The sequence below is a fragment of the Bombus terrestris genome, chromosome 17 (assembly GCF_910591885.1).
Source record: "Bombus terrestris chromosome 17, iyBomTerr1.2, whole genome shotgun sequence".
NCBI lineage: Eukaryota > Metazoa > Arthropoda > Insecta > Hymenoptera > Apidae > Bombus > Bombus terrestris.
The window spans coordinates 6,746,537-6,762,103 of record NC_063285.1 but is presented as its reverse complement, the minus strand read 5'-3'; the positions used below and the strand labels follow the sequence as shown (position 1 = coordinate 6,762,103).

Here is a 15,567-nt window from a genome sequence, read left to right as displayed (position 1 = left end):
GCAGAGGACTTGATGGCCAGCCGTCGCAGTCTCCTGAAGGTCAGGAGGTTGCACAGGACGGTGGCCATCAGGGTAGTGAGGGGCTTCCGCACCATTTCGGCGGCAGCAGCTCGCCGGGTTCCCCTCGCTCGAACTGCAAGCACTGAGGTGTCGCGAAATTTACCTCCACACGCAGGGTCTGTCGGACGAGGTCGAGACGGTGGGCGACGACGTTGAGGGTCGGGCTCAACGGGCCCTGCTCGACAGATGGCGTGTCAGCCTCGACATGAGGGCGGGCGCGCCGGAGCTAAGGGTTCTCGAGGCCGTCCTTCCAAACTGGGACGTTTGGTTGGATGACTTACAGGGTGACGCAGGTGCTCACCGGGCACGGATGCTTTGGCGAATACTTGCACCGAATCAGGAAGGAAGCGACCGCGCGTTGCCTCCACTGCGATGCGAGCGTGGATTCGGCGCAGCGCACGTTAGAGTTCTGTCGGGCGTGGGCGCGGCTGCGCCGCGATCTCATCGCGGAAATCGGGTGGGATCTCTCGCCACAGACGATTTTCGCGGCACTGTTGGCGAGCGAGAGAGGTAGGAGGGCCGTGACCTCCTTCTGTGAGCAGGTTATGCTTCGGAAGGAGGCAGCGGAAAGAGTGAGGGTGCGGAGCTCCCACCCCGAGAGGATCGACCGGCGGGGGCGCGGCAGACGCCGCGAGCACGCTTGGACAAGGCGCTCCAGGGTCGTCGTTCCCCCCGGTGGGGGTAAAAGTTAGGTACTGATAGATCGCCTCGGGACCGCCAGGCAGTCCGGTAGGGGAACCAGACTGCCTTGTACGGCGGCTCCGGAGACGATGCTTTTTTGTGCGAGGGAAGGGCCCGGTGTGTCGCTCGCACCGGTTCCCGGGCCTCTTTCGATCGCAACTGGGTCGGTCATCGTGGAGATTTTAGTCGGTTGGAGTCCGGCACTACCACACCACTCTCCCCCCCCCCCCCCCCAGAAGTGGCATGGTGTCCGTGCGGATTTTCTCCACGTAAAAAAGAAAGAAGTTAACGGTAGCTATACGGTTATATTAATCCCTTAACCTACAATTACGGGCAGAGCCCATAGTACGATTATCGGACCAAACATAAATATTACGGGCATAGTACGAGTCATTGTATTACACAAGTCGTGCGAATGACCCGAAGGCTGCATGAGCTTGTTTACGTTTTCGGCCCAAAATTCTCAGTCGTAAATCGTAGGTTAAGTTAACGAATTAAAACATCAAAGATACAGTAGTTTGAAATGTAAACATAGTGCCGTGCTGAATTGGACACAACAAATCTCGGAATTTATTCTACTCAGTTGTCGTAAACATATCAAGAACACGACATATTTGTATATTCGAAATAGTGCCGCGCTGTATAAAGGTCCAACAAGTTTTTGAAAGTATTCCATTCAGATGTTTGCCTTGTTTCAAAAATCAACGAATGAAATTCGAACTAATCGGAACAGTTTAACGACTATTTCTGGTGGTAGCAACTACAGTTTTGATTTAGATATAATTCGAGAAACCCCAGATGTGGACTTACACATAATAATTACAGACGTCGAAGATCAACACCAGATCGTGACACTGTATACAGTAGAGTCCCCATTTAAGCCCGTCTTAGTCCGAGCACCAATTATCCCAATATTCTAATATAAGGACGATTTATTATCCGAACAACACATTTTGCAGTAAATGATACTGTTTTCCGTTTAAAATATCTACTGTGCACGTATTTTATTACCGTTCATGTAAAATGTATTCTAACGTATTCTTTCCTTTATTTGATTCAATGAATTCTGATTATAAGACTTTAATACGAAACCAATAGCAATGTAGCTATTGGCGCAAAATAAAACAAAAACTCGAGAGTGGTGTAAATGCAATAGAATTAACAAATATATATAATGTTGGGAAAAGCCATAACCACAGACCTTGAATGTACTGATGTAATGATCTGGTTTCTCTCTGTAAAACTGCAAATGAAGTTGTAATGAGGAGGTGCCTTGTCAATGATGTTCCGCGTGTGGCATTCGAGAAATGGCCTCAATGGCTCAAAGTACAAGAAAAACGTCAATTTTTACAGTTACTAATGTTGAAAGGATTATGTAACTTAACAGCCAAGAAGACATAGAATCCATAGATATTAACACTAAAATTACCAGTGTTAGTCAAACTGACCGTTGTCAAACATTTATATAAAATTAACCATATTTAAACGTTATCATATCGCTTTATAATTTCTGGCATAACATGGTTCCTAAAACATGCATACAATATTTTTTTCTGTATTTACTTCTAGATTACTTTTTTTCTTTTCTAAGAAAAAACTGTATTCTGTCCTGGCTACTGCGGGCGGTCAATTTGACCAGCCGATAAAATAATTTAGTTATTCTTAAAATAAATGCAATCAGTTCAAAGAAAAGGCTATCTCAAGGTCCGACAACAAACAAAATCGGTAATAACAAATAATAACAACTGTTACGCCCGTAATCTTGCCATGTATTACAATCCATCCCTCGATCTAGATGGCCATCAGCTGTCAAAGCATATCAACCAAGAACTCAATGCATATCCTAAGCAACCGCCATAAAATTTAGCACTTTTTACGGTCAATTGTTAAAAACATTTTAAAAGTTAAGAAGTTTCTTGGGGATACTGCTCATTGCGGCAAAACACGGAAAAAGCAGATTTTTCTCAATTCCACCCTCGTGTAACCGTTGGTGAGAACGGCCAATACTCATGAATATTTTCTTATGAATATCGCCATCGCAGATCATATTCTTACTTGCTACTGTCCTTTCGACCAGAATATATCTTAGTTTGTTAGTCAATAAGTCGACATCTAAACTTGTTATCTCCAAAACTGAAAGGAAGCATCTCAGAGCGTTTTGTGTAAAGTAGTTATAATAGGAAAAGTAAAGCATATATAATTTGACAATAATTTTGTATCCCGATCATGGTATTATTCTATGATAAATATTTACCCTAAAAATGTCAAGACTTTCCGAAAAAAAATTATTAAAAAAATAACGGACATGGAAGAATGTTCAATGTGCGATGAACAAGAAACTTCAGCAACAGAAAACAGCATGGAAACACATGAAAAGTTCTTTATAAGCGAATGAAAGTTGAATAAGGACAAGTGAGAACGACATTTTTTCTTATCACTGATTACCGTATAAGGAATCATAGAATAAAATATACGGAAGAAGCATTTAGAGTATTGGGGAATAAGAGGGAGTTAGATGCAACAAAACTAGACGTATTTATTGCTGTGCTTTATGCCCACGGTACATATTAAGCAAAGGGATTTAGATGTCTCATATTTCTGGAATGAAGTTTGGGGGCCTGCATTTTTTTAAAAACAATGAGCAGAGATGACCTTACTGAAATACTGAGGTTTATATGATTTGATAAGAAGAGCGAATGAAGCCAATAAATTTGCAATGGTATCTGCAATATGGTGACCGATTTATAGAAAATCCACAAAGTGGTTATAAACCTGGTGCATACATTACTTTTGTATAATGAATTGCGAGAGAAAACCATGCAATGAAACTATCAACAAGTTCAGATTCATTACTACAAAAAACTTGTCGAATAGAAAATTGTAAATGTTACAAAATTACGAAAATGTATTCAAGATGCGGGAAATATGTATGCGGCAAATGTACATTTGATAATAAGATAATTTGTAGAATATGCAATGAGGTTGCAGAAGATATGTCTCTATATAAATGAAAGTGTAATTTTATGTAAGTCTAAACTTGAAATCAAGCAACAGCAAATTTGGACGAAATTTTTTGAAAGTTCATCGTTTTATATACATTCAGTTATAAATTAATCGTTACCTAAGCTAAATCACAAAAACTGTTATTTCTTTAATCATCGGACATTTTGACCCGACAAAGTAGGAATAGATGTACACGAAGTGCCGGTAGATTTAGTGTAGAAGGTACTGTCAATCGATCTTGATGTGTATTTGAATAAATGAAATTTCGTATGAAAGTGATTGCTCCATTATCCGTACAAGTAATGTATTTTATCACGATGAACGATATTTTACTTGAACTTAATAATATAATTGAGTAATACATATTTCTCCATTACCATTTCATGGTATCTCTTATACATATGTAATCAATGTTACATTAGCATACTTCACTTCATCTGCGTATATTTCATCTTATTTTACGAAAAACATGTATATTTTTTACTAAGAGAATGTTACACAACTAAAGTATATCTCGCGTGGTTGATATTGCCATCGCAGATCGTATTTTTTACTTTCACAGACACGAATGCTTTGGGAGATGAATTAATTAATAATATCAATAACGCATATCATTATCCAGTTTCAGTAGTAGGGTGGGGTTATTAGTATTAATAAGCTCCTCTAAGTTCTCATAGTATTATGAGAACTCATAGTATTATGTATAGTAATTCTCATAGTATTATGAGAACTTAGAGGAGCGACACATTGAATATCGTTAGAGTGCTGCGACAGACGTACCGGTATTCACAATCGTGAAATCGCACTTTTGTTCGATGTTTGGTTAACGATACGCAGTGGAAATATTATCAGGTAACAGACGATTCCTTGTTATTTTGTATTCAATTGTGTCTTTCATTAAAGGTTATTCATTATTACCACTATCATATATATCAAAGATATCATCGGGTCATTAATTACTACAATAGCTTAAATGAAGTTTTTGGATTCTCAAATATTTATCTTATATTTTACATTTTATCCAGTAAAACTGGTTTATTATTGCGATTTTTCAATAATTTACAACCAACCAATCAATCAGTAATCGGAACATTCGCCGTTTCGAGATAGTTGCACGAGATATCGGATAATTTTACGGAATATATCGGAATGTATCGGAAAATACGCTCCGCGGTGACATTAATCATGCGAGATATTTCAGCCATTTTAAATTTTAAATGGTTAGATCCCTTGGTTTAGTAATAAAACTGAAATAAACTGAAGTATACATGTATAATATTGATTATATTTAAAAGAAACGATGAAATGGTAGTAGAGAGGGTATTTAATTACGCAATTATTTTATTAAATTTAAGCAAAATGCTCTACATCGTGATACAATATATTTCTCTTGTTATATTTATTACATTCCTTATAATTATACTTTCTAATTATTTAGATGCTGCGTCAAAATATCTCTTCGAATAACAATGTAAACATCGTTTCATAGAGATTCGTGAGTTAAAAGGGCTTTATGTTCAGTATTTTTACAAAATTGTTTTTAGTTGATTATATTAATTTTCTTCACTTTTATACTATATATAGATGTGCGTGTACAATACTCGACGTATCAAATCTCTATATCACAACAACTTGTGCTATAAAAGGCTTGGTATTGTAAAGATCAAGCAGAAAAATAACAAAAATAAATGACGTAGAATGTAATGCAACGTAACATACATAAGCATGATAATATAAATATATATTACACATATGTACAAAGCAATATAGATATATATGCATACAATGACAGATATAATACATAATAACGTATACATAAATATGAACGTATTAAAATTACAGGATATGTGAAAATCATCATAAAAATATAGATATAATATATGTAGTATCGTGGAAATTTAGGTATAAATTTTTCCTTATACTATTTACAATTTGTAATTTATTTACAATAAATTAGTTATACAGATATTAATGAGACAGAAAACGATGATTGTTTAATATGGAACTAAATGTAACAATCTTACTCTAATTCGACCACTCTCGCAACTGAACAACGCGAACAACTCAATCTCTCAGCTAGGCTAGTAACTCACGCAACTCGACAACGCTAACAACTCCACTCTCAACAACGCTAACACCTCTCGCAACTCGACAACGCTAACGACTCTACTCTTCGACTCCTCGATTAACTTTGAACTCTCAACTTACTCTCCTTCTCGATCAACCGTCCAACGCTTCTCGACCAATAACAACTTCTTTTAGATTCAAACCGTCCTCCTCCGTTGGCGTTATTTTTTCCCCTCTCTAATCCCGTCCTGTTAACGCTCCTCAAGAACTAGGTGACTTTAGTCACATAGGCTTTTTTCCCTATGTAAACTAACAACCGAAGGACAGACGACATTGTTTTGATCGATTTCTAGCCAGGCTTTTTCCTCACGATACTACATATATGACATATAACATGTAGGAATATTATGTTCTGGTTAATTTCATTGACCGCTGTTCTCATTTACACTATCACATTCATCAGTTTGCTGTGAGAATAAAATTTTAACCAGGTAATTTGAAATACAGTAGAGCCTCCGGTGTCAAAACTAACAGGGCGACAAAACTGTTCGGATATTGGAACAATCACTTTTATATGAATTTTCATTTTTTCAAATACAGATTAACATTGATTGACAGTTCCGTTAAATATCCAACACTATGTATATTCGTTACTTATATTGCATTTACATTACTTTCGAGTTTTTCTTTTGTTTTGTTTCGATACCTAGAGCATTATTAGTTCCATACTAAAGTCTTATATTCGGAATTCACTGAACCGAATAAATAAAAGAATACATTAGAATACATTGTACATGAACACTAATAAAATATGTATACAGTACATATTTCAAATAGAAGAGGCATCCGCTATTAGGAAATACAATATTCTATTCGGATAATAAAATGTTCCAGTATCAAGGTAATCGAATAATGGATGCTCGAAAAAATCGGTTGGGGGGGGAGGGACTACTTATACAGGGTGTTTGGTTGCAAAATCTTGAAGATACAATAAAATAAAAATATCAGAAATTTTCCTCCTTTTGCCACCATAAATAATTAATGAATGAAGAGAACATATGAAATATATGAATACTGATATCACATGAGCATGTTGTCACGGGGGGTGACAGCAGAATCACATACGCATTAACTATTCACGAGGAGCTACTAAATGTGAGCTAACACTGTCTCGCATGACCTACACACATTTCCCACACAAATTACTGATCACTGTATGTTATGATATTCACAAGCATACACATGAAATAAAAAATGAAGACGTCAAATGAAACTACATAAGGAATGTTTAAACTTAGACTCGAAATATTATCGTTACTTAATCGAATATCGTTGACCTAACGCAATTATTTGATTCATGCAAAACGAACCAATAATTATTGAATTACGTAGATTTCTTTAGAAGGTAATATATAAAAAGATTTCAACTATAACCAATATGGTATATCATTTAACACATTTTTCCACTTACTGTTTGTCGGGAATGATAATCTATAGCAAATATTGGAACTGAAAGTGTCAAGATCCTGAAACATGGATACAGTCAATAAAGAAAGAAATGAAAATGCGATCAATAAAGGGTTGAATAAGACGAATACTCTCGAAGAGTTCTACGCCGGTAGTGGGATTCTTTTGACTGGGGCAACCGGATTCATTGGAAAAGGTCTCCTGGAAAAGCTGCTCCGCATGTGTCCGCGCATCACTACCATTTTTATACTTATTCGCGCAAAAGCTAACGAAACGATAGAACAACGAATTAAGAAGCTCATAGATGATCCCGTTCGTAAATATATTCTTGTTTCTTTCAATGTTTAAGCCTGTCAGGAGATAAATTGATTAAATCTCATTTCTGGAATTTTCGTTTTCAGATGTACGATGACATCAAAGCAAAACATCCCTCAGTTTTCCATAAAGTCTACCCAGTTAAAAGTGACATGAGTCTATCGAATTTAGGTCTCTCGCAAGAAGATAGAAATCTGTTGTTAGAGAAAGTAAACATAGTGTTTCACGCCGCGGCGACTGTGAGATTCAACGAACCGTTACACGTGGCTGTTAATGTGAATACAAAAGGTACCGCTCGTGTCATCGAGCTTTGGAGCGAACTAAAGCATCCGATTAGCTTCGTCTACGTTAGCACAGCTTATAGTAATGCGAATCTACATGAGATCGGGGAAAAAGTTTATACGTAAGAATAAGTTATACGCAAACGTTGTTCCATGGTTTATGAATATTATATTTGTAATTATAGCGTGAAGAATATATTCACATATTATTAACTTTGCAGCACGAGCTTGAAACCTTCGGAAGTAATAGATATGTGTGACAAATTCGACAAAACGTCGATCAACGAAATAGAAAAAAAGATTTTAAAAACTTATCCAAACACATACACATTCAGTAAGAATTTAGCAGAGCAAATCGTAGCAAGCAGGTGCAGAGATTTGCCAGTTGCTATAGTGCGGCCAAGCATAGTTGGCGCCTCATTGGAAGAACCATGTCCTGGTTGGATACAGAATATTTCAGGATTTACAGGTACTTAAGAGATATTTTTCAATAGTAATTGTTCAATACTCCTTACATTTCCTAAAAGTGGAGTTAATTGATTTGTTTATGAGAAGATAAATGAGAGACTCTCCACTAGATCATGATTATTATAATTCAAATTTGTTATTCCTCACAATTACGAAAATTCATTCTCATTTATATAGCATTACATTTCTGCCAATCGAAAATCACAAATAACTTCTCAACCAATTTAATGTTACCAGGTACCCTTCTACTAATCGCCAGAGGATGTGCAACAGCAATTCGCGGTAGGAAAGATGCAAGAGTGGATGTAGTGCCTCTGGATTTCGTAGTCGACATGATAATATGTAGTGCATGGCATGTCACGCTACATCCTAAGCACGAAGTTAAAGTTTACAACTGCACGAGTAACGCTAATCCTTTTAGGTAAAATTTATTACGAATCTATTTCAACTCATGTAATTCGATTCTTACAGTATTCCAAAAAATTCTGTTTATTTAAGTAATGTGGACAAATCGCAAACAAACATAGAATGCAAAAGTCCATTTTTGATCTCAATACGTTAATTTAGGAAAATAGTGATATAATATAATACTTATTTAATTGCATAATATTTCCTGAGATACTCGAATAGCAATAAATATTACTTTAAGCGTAATTCGATTAATTGTACAAATGTAATTGGTTCAATTGGCAAGATGGGGTCAGATGAGAGATGCCATAGTGAAATGTAGCATAGAAACGCCACTGAACGATACGCTATGGTACCCGGGTTGTCCAATAATAGCTAATAGATATATTTACAAGGTTCGGAGTGTAATTCCATATATTTTGCTTGCGTTCGTCATAGATATCTTTTTAAAGCTCCGAGGTAGTAAACCAATGTGAGTATTCTTTCGATCCTTGAACAACGACAATCTTTCTGGGATAATCTCTGTCTTCATCTATAAACTATAATAATGGTTAAAAATGATATTTTCAGAATGATGAAACTTCTCAAAAATGGCAATAAGCTGTTCACATTGGTAGCATATTTCGCCTTAAACGAATGGACTTTCCAAAGGGATAACTGTTCCAACTTGGCGAGGAAGGTAAAAATGTTGAACGATAGCGATATGGTCAAACTAGATTTACGGGATATGAATTGGGAAAAATATGTCGCAATTTACCTAATGGGAATTAGGAAATTTACCTCGAAAGGAGACTTTAAGTCAACAGCCCGACAACGGTTATCAAGGTGCATATAAAAGTATCTTCGTATAAAAAAATAGGAACAAATATAAATACATAAATTTTCGGTTATTTCAGGTTGTACTGGATACATCAGGTTACCAAAATATCCGGTATAATAATGTTATTATTGATAATATTATGTGTTGTTTATTGACTAAATGATCGTTACCTTCTTCTCTTTAAAGCAATATAACCAAAAACAATATAAATATTATATAATTTTATAAAGAAGTGGTTCTTATCCGTTTTATTTTATCTTTCCACTCGTCTAACTAAATCTCATTTCTAACTAAATTCATTTATGACATTGCTTAATAAGTATGTGTGTATTTATATGTGCTTGGTTTTTGATTTATAAATAACTCATACATGATGATTTCTCTACTCCTCGATATTTGTAGTATAATAACATTTGCAAACATTGATACATGATCTTTAAGTGTGTATTTAGAAATCACTTCTACATAAAAATTCTACAACATGTCTTCATGTAATGCTAAACAACAAAAGAATTATATAGAGAAAGATAGTAACATTCACCACCAATAACTTGTATATTAAAATCTCAATAAATATTTATAAAATATAAAAAATAAATATTTTTTCGTATAATGGGAAAAACTTTTTTCATCCTCGATCAAACAAAAGTTAAGAGATAATTATACGACAACTATTGTAAATTCGACCAATCGCGGGGAGACGCAATCGCGAGGAAACACGTCAACGGGAGTTGTAAATTCCCGTTACGATTATAATAATCGACGCCGCGAGTAGATCGATCCCCTGATTTCCGTTAAGACAATAGGGGTGGTTGAAATGATATAACTTCGTGATTAACAGTGTTATAACTGTAGTATCGTAGACAAAAGGCTTAAGATATCGGCCGAACCATAAACAATGTCGCGAGAGCCGCGGCATCGTCGGGTACATCAATGTGTCGTCGGTCCTTTTTAAGTGGATAGTTTCGTGGAAAGGACCCGCGTGACCCTGGCCACGGGCGTTTCGGGACACGTGTCTCGAACGGCGGAAAAAGACAAAGAGACGTTAAAGTCAGTATTAGTTGAGAAGCCGGAGAGGACGGATGCAAAAGGTGTGCAGAGTGTGAGTTGAGAAGCGAGAGTAGAAGCCGAAGAGTGTGAATCGGGAAGTCGGAAGCCGCGTGTGAGAATAAGACGTACGACAGCATTGTAATCATTTCGTTGCTTCGAATATCATTTATTAAATCAAAACATCATTACTTGTCCTTTCCTCTAAGACCCATTTAGATACTACATAATTTTGGGGGCTCGTCCGGGATCTAGAGCGCTGAGTGACAAGTGATATTTCGGAACGATGAGTAACTACATTGCAGGAGAAGCAGATTTGACTGACGAGCAGGTGGCTCAGATGCGAATACCTGAGTTAAAAGACGAGCTGAGAAAACGACGGCTGAGATTAACGGGTAGAAAGCGCGAGCTGGTAGCGCGATTGCTGGCTGCGGTACGTTTAGATCGGGAACACGGTGCACGAGAAGAAGACGACGATGACGACGATGTTTTAGAAGACGACGATGACGATGAGATGGGCGTGATTGGGGACCGTTTAGACGGCAACGGTCCAGGTAATCACGATCTCAGTAGTCAAGACGGCGGAGTTCGGGTGACTCCAGTGGTAAGACGACGAGGGCAAGACGAGCCTAAGTGCACGGTGTTAACGTTTGAAGACGTAAAAGACTCGCTAGGAAAATTCAGCGGAGATGACCTACCGAATGTGAGCCAATGGATAAGGGATTTCGAGGAAATGGCGGAAGTGTGTGGCTGGTCGGACATCCACATGGTGGTTTTCACCAGGAAGCTTCTCACAGGCTCTGCTCAAACTTTCGCACGCCAAGAACGATGCACGAAGTCCTGGGCGAAGTTTAAAAAGGCGTTGGTAGATGAATTCCCAGACATAGTGAGTGACCGGGAGGTACATCAAGAATTAGCACATAGAACGAAAAGAACAGACGAGAGTCTGCTTCAGTATATGTATAATATGCGTGAGATTGCGGGACAAGGAAGAGTCGATACACAGTCGGTAATCGACTATATTATCCAGGGTATTCCCGATGAGGTCGCAAATAAAGCCATACTATACGGGGCCAGGAATATGCAGCAGCTGAAGGAACGCTTCAAGCGGTATGAAGCGATGAAAAGTGAGATGAGGACGAAAACAAAATTTGGGGAATGCAAGGACGATGAAGCGGAACGATCAGCAATACGGAAGCAGTCGAGGCAAACGAGCAGTGATCCCAAAAGGCGCTTCAATTGCGGCGGTGACGATCACTTAAGTGTTACGTGTCCAAAGAAAGAGAAAGGTGTGAAATGCTTTAGCTGCAACGAATTTGGACATGTTGCGGCGAAGTGTACTGCACGACCAAAGAAGACTTACGTCATCTCGAGGCCCGAGAAGAAGGAGTACGTGAAAGAAGTGTCGATAGATGACTGTAAGATTACATCGTTAGTAGATACGGGTAGTGATCTCACGTTCATACGATCAGACGAGTATGCGAGGTTAGGATCACCACCGCTAGGAAATTGTAAACTTAAGTTTGATGGTTTGGGTTCCGCTGACAATGAGACCTCGGGTGAATTTACGAAGGTAATGACGGCCGACGGGCAGGCTGACGGTCACGAAGAACGCGTCGGAGGTATTGAAGGTCAACGCGATAGAACAGACCGACGAGACAGATCTAGCGCGCGTACAAGAACCTCACTACCGTGAAGCGATCTGCGATATCATTAGGGGGTATAAGCCAGAGAAGACGCGGGATGTTGGGATAACCGCGAAAATCGTGTTGAAAAGCGACAAATCCGTGGTACGAAGACCGCGACGGCTGGCGCCGTCTGAGAAAAAGGAAATGGACGATTTGATGGAGGCGTGGACAGACGAGGGTATTATAAAACCATTGGACTCGGAGTGTGCGGATACCCCGAGTAGAAATTCACTGCCGGGTGCTGTGTATGTGGCTGAGTGTGAGGATGGGCTGATTGCACGGTTGAGAAGGGCACAGAAGAAGGGCATTGAAGTCCGTAAGATTTTAGATGCCGCAACGTGCAGTCAGGCGGATGTATATGTAACCAGAAGATTAATAGACGAAGAGTGGGGCGTGAATTTCGAAAAACAGCGTCGTGAGTTACGCGAGGACGCGAAAAGGAAGATCGCTGCGACGCAAGAAGAAAACAAAAGGAATTTTGACAAAAGACGGAAGAGTGCGAAGCAGTACCTAAGGGGAGATTTGGTGGCCATTAAGAGAACCCAATTTGGCCCAGGTTTAAAATTCGGGGGAAAATTTTTAGGTCCGTACCGGGTATTGCGAACAATGTGGAATGACCGATACATGGTGGAGAAAGTAGGGGAGCATGAGGGGCCCACGCACACGTCGGCGACCGCCGATTTCATGAAGCCTTGGGTCCTCACGCCGAAGACGACGCATCCGACGATAGCGAAATTGAAGACCACATCTGAGGGCAGATGTTATTGCAGGATGGCCGAATGTAGTATCGTGGACAAAAGGCTTAAGATATTGGCCGAACCATAAACAATGTCGCGAGAGCCGCGTCATCGTCGGGTACATCAATGTGTCGTCGGTCCTTTTTAAGTGGATAGTTTCATGGAAAGGACCCGCGTGACCCTGGCCACGGGCGTTTCGGGACACGTGTCTCGAACGGCGGAAAAAGACAAAGAGACGTTAAAGTCAGTATTAGTTGAGAAACCGGAGAGGACGGATGCAAAAGGTGTGCAGAGTGTGAGTTGAGAAGCGAGAGCGAGCGAGTGTAGAAGCCGAAGAGTGTGAATCGGGAAGTCGGAAGCCGCGTGTGAGAATAAGACGTACGACAGCATTGTAATCATTTCGTTGCTTCGAATATCATTTATTAAATCAAAACATCAATACTTGTCCTTTCCTCTAAGACCCATTTAGATACTACATAACTTATATATTTTCCAACAACTTCGTATAATCACACACACTAGTAACGTCGCTGAGTATGAGGGTTGCCTTGATCTTGCTCAGATTCTGACTGCCAATCTGATAGATTGGGGTCTCGGGTCGTAGTAGACGTAGCGATTGATCAGATCCGAGTTTGACTGAATCGAATCAACAGAATCAACCGAATGACCGAATGAATAGACTTCGACTGCTTGACTTCGACAGTGACTTCGACAGCTTGACTTCGATTGCTTGACTTCGACGGTGTAACTTCTTCTTGACTGTTCGTTCGCGAACCAGTAAAGTTGACCCCCTTGGTGGCGTAGAAGCAGTAGTAGCAGTAGTAGCAGTAGTAGCAATAGGAGCAATAGGAGCCGTAAGAGACGTAGGAACTTTAGGCAATGTGAGAGCAGAGGGAACTCTGGGCACCGTGAGAGCTGTAGGAACTCTGAAGTTTTTGCTGATGTGATTACGGAGGAAAGCTCGGTATGGGTGTCCTTTTTGAACGAAGGAAGCTGATTCGTTGTTCATACTTTTCGTTATGAAAGTGAGGACACGGATCCGCGCTACCCATTGGCTAAGACGTCGATGATTGAAGATGGGAGGTGTAAGCACCCTACTGACATGGTTCATGGGTAAATCCAGACATTTCTATTATATAAATATTTGTTTTTCCCTACTATATAATTACCGGTTTTCTCCGTAATTTTGAAGAACACACAATAGACCTAAGGACTTTTTAAGTACCAGTTATAAACCGAAAATACTTGCAGGATTAACGGTTCCTGCAAGCCAATGAGACTCGGTTTATGGTGGGGCCTTAGGTTTATTAAGGGTTTCTCTAACGGTGCTTGGGCCCTGACGGTCAGACAATGAAAAACGTCGCGCGGACCTTTTCACGCGACGTAACAACTATAATAATTTATCATTGAAAAGATCTCTGAGAATTAAGCAATGATGATAGAAAATAAATATCTTTTAAAATAAGATAGTTCCAAACCTCACTTTGGTTACTAAATTGCTTGTTCACAAACCTTATAGGCCTTTAACCAGTCGGCGTTAAAATATATATCATTGGCGAAGTAACGAATAAACGTGCCATTCAGAGCTGGGTAATATATTATTTCATATAATAAATAGTAAATAATATACGTGAGGAGTGGTGATTAGGGAACCTATCTGCCGTCGCTCGTTATTTGTATTGCCGAGTGCTGTCTGATCTCCTTTGGAAATCAGCGAATACTTTGAAAACTAAGTTTCCTTTATACAAGATCTCTCTATATTTACGTTCCTCCTCTTCATTAATGTCCTCGTTAGTTTTTGTTACACAGTGGCGGATAACTGAGATAGACGAATGTATTGTATATACTTTTCTTCATTAGGGATTTCATCAGAAATACATGGTTGTATACATCTGTTTCAAATATCTTTTAATCAATCGTAAACTTCAGATCGATATATCTGCGAGCGCAGACCCGGCCTTTACAGAATGTGCTCTCGTAAGTATCATGAACCGTCAGTTCGGTTCGCGACGGGGATGAGAGCGGACGAGTTGGTGGGACGCTCTCGCTAGCTAGGCGTCAGACGATGTATGGTGATACATGCGTGCGTGAATTCAAGCAGAATGCTATGGATTTGTTAGGAAGATGATACATTTATACCGTACATGTGAATGTGTGTGTAAGCGTCTGAGGGCGCCCAGGCCTTAATTGGGACAAAAGACGATTGGCAGGCGTTAGAAGCATCTGGAAGAGTCGGTAGACAACAAGCGTGCGTGCGAGTAGGTTTTTGAGGTCTTCAGAGTATAATATATGTCGGGTTGGCGTTAAGATTAGAGTTAGAGTTAAGGGCGTGAAACGAATCCCTATTGGCGCTAGACGTGATCATTATGCAATAGAGGAGATATTTACTAGAGCAAATATGACTATGATGGAATTGGACAAGTAATCGCGATAATTAGATACTCGAGAAGCTAATGACAATGATCCTAGGCTCAATAACGAATCCGCGGTCAACGGGATGACGAACTTTACCCTTCGTTAGCGTC

General features: G+C 39.3%; 1 protein-coding gene across 1 annotated transcript; it reads left to right on the top strand.

The window, feature by feature from the left end:
* Positions 1 to 6,868: 6,868 nt before the first annotated feature.
* LOC105666844 (putative fatty acyl-CoA reductase CG5065) lies at positions 6,869 to 10,093 on the top strand. Its single transcript, XM_048413675.1, has 7 exons — positions 6,869 to 7,590; positions 7,680 to 7,996; positions 8,096 to 8,343; positions 8,580 to 8,763; positions 9,037 to 9,222; positions 9,321 to 9,575; positions 9,647 to 10,093. The coding sequence occupies exons 1-7, from the start codon at positions 7,345 to 7,347 to the stop codon at positions 9,723 to 9,725; spliced, it is 1,515 nt and encodes a 504-aa protein (XP_048269632.1). The 5' UTR covers positions 6,869 to 7,344; the 3' UTR covers positions 9,726 to 10,093.
* The last annotated feature ends 5,474 nt before the right edge of the window (positions 10,094 to 15,567 follow it).

Coding starts and splice junctions, on each gene's coding strand:
- LOC105666844 (XM_048413675.1), top strand. CDS start 7,345: ATGGATACAGTCAATAAAGAAAGAAATGAAAATGCGATCAATAAAGGG. Junction 8,344..8,579: donor GAATATTTCAGGATTTACAG/GTACTTAAGAGA, acceptor TAATGTTACCAG/GTACCCTTCTACTAATCGCC. Junction 9,576..9,646: donor GCCCGACAACGGTTATCAAG/GTGCATATAAAA, acceptor CGGTTATTTCAG/GTTGTACTGGATACATCAGG.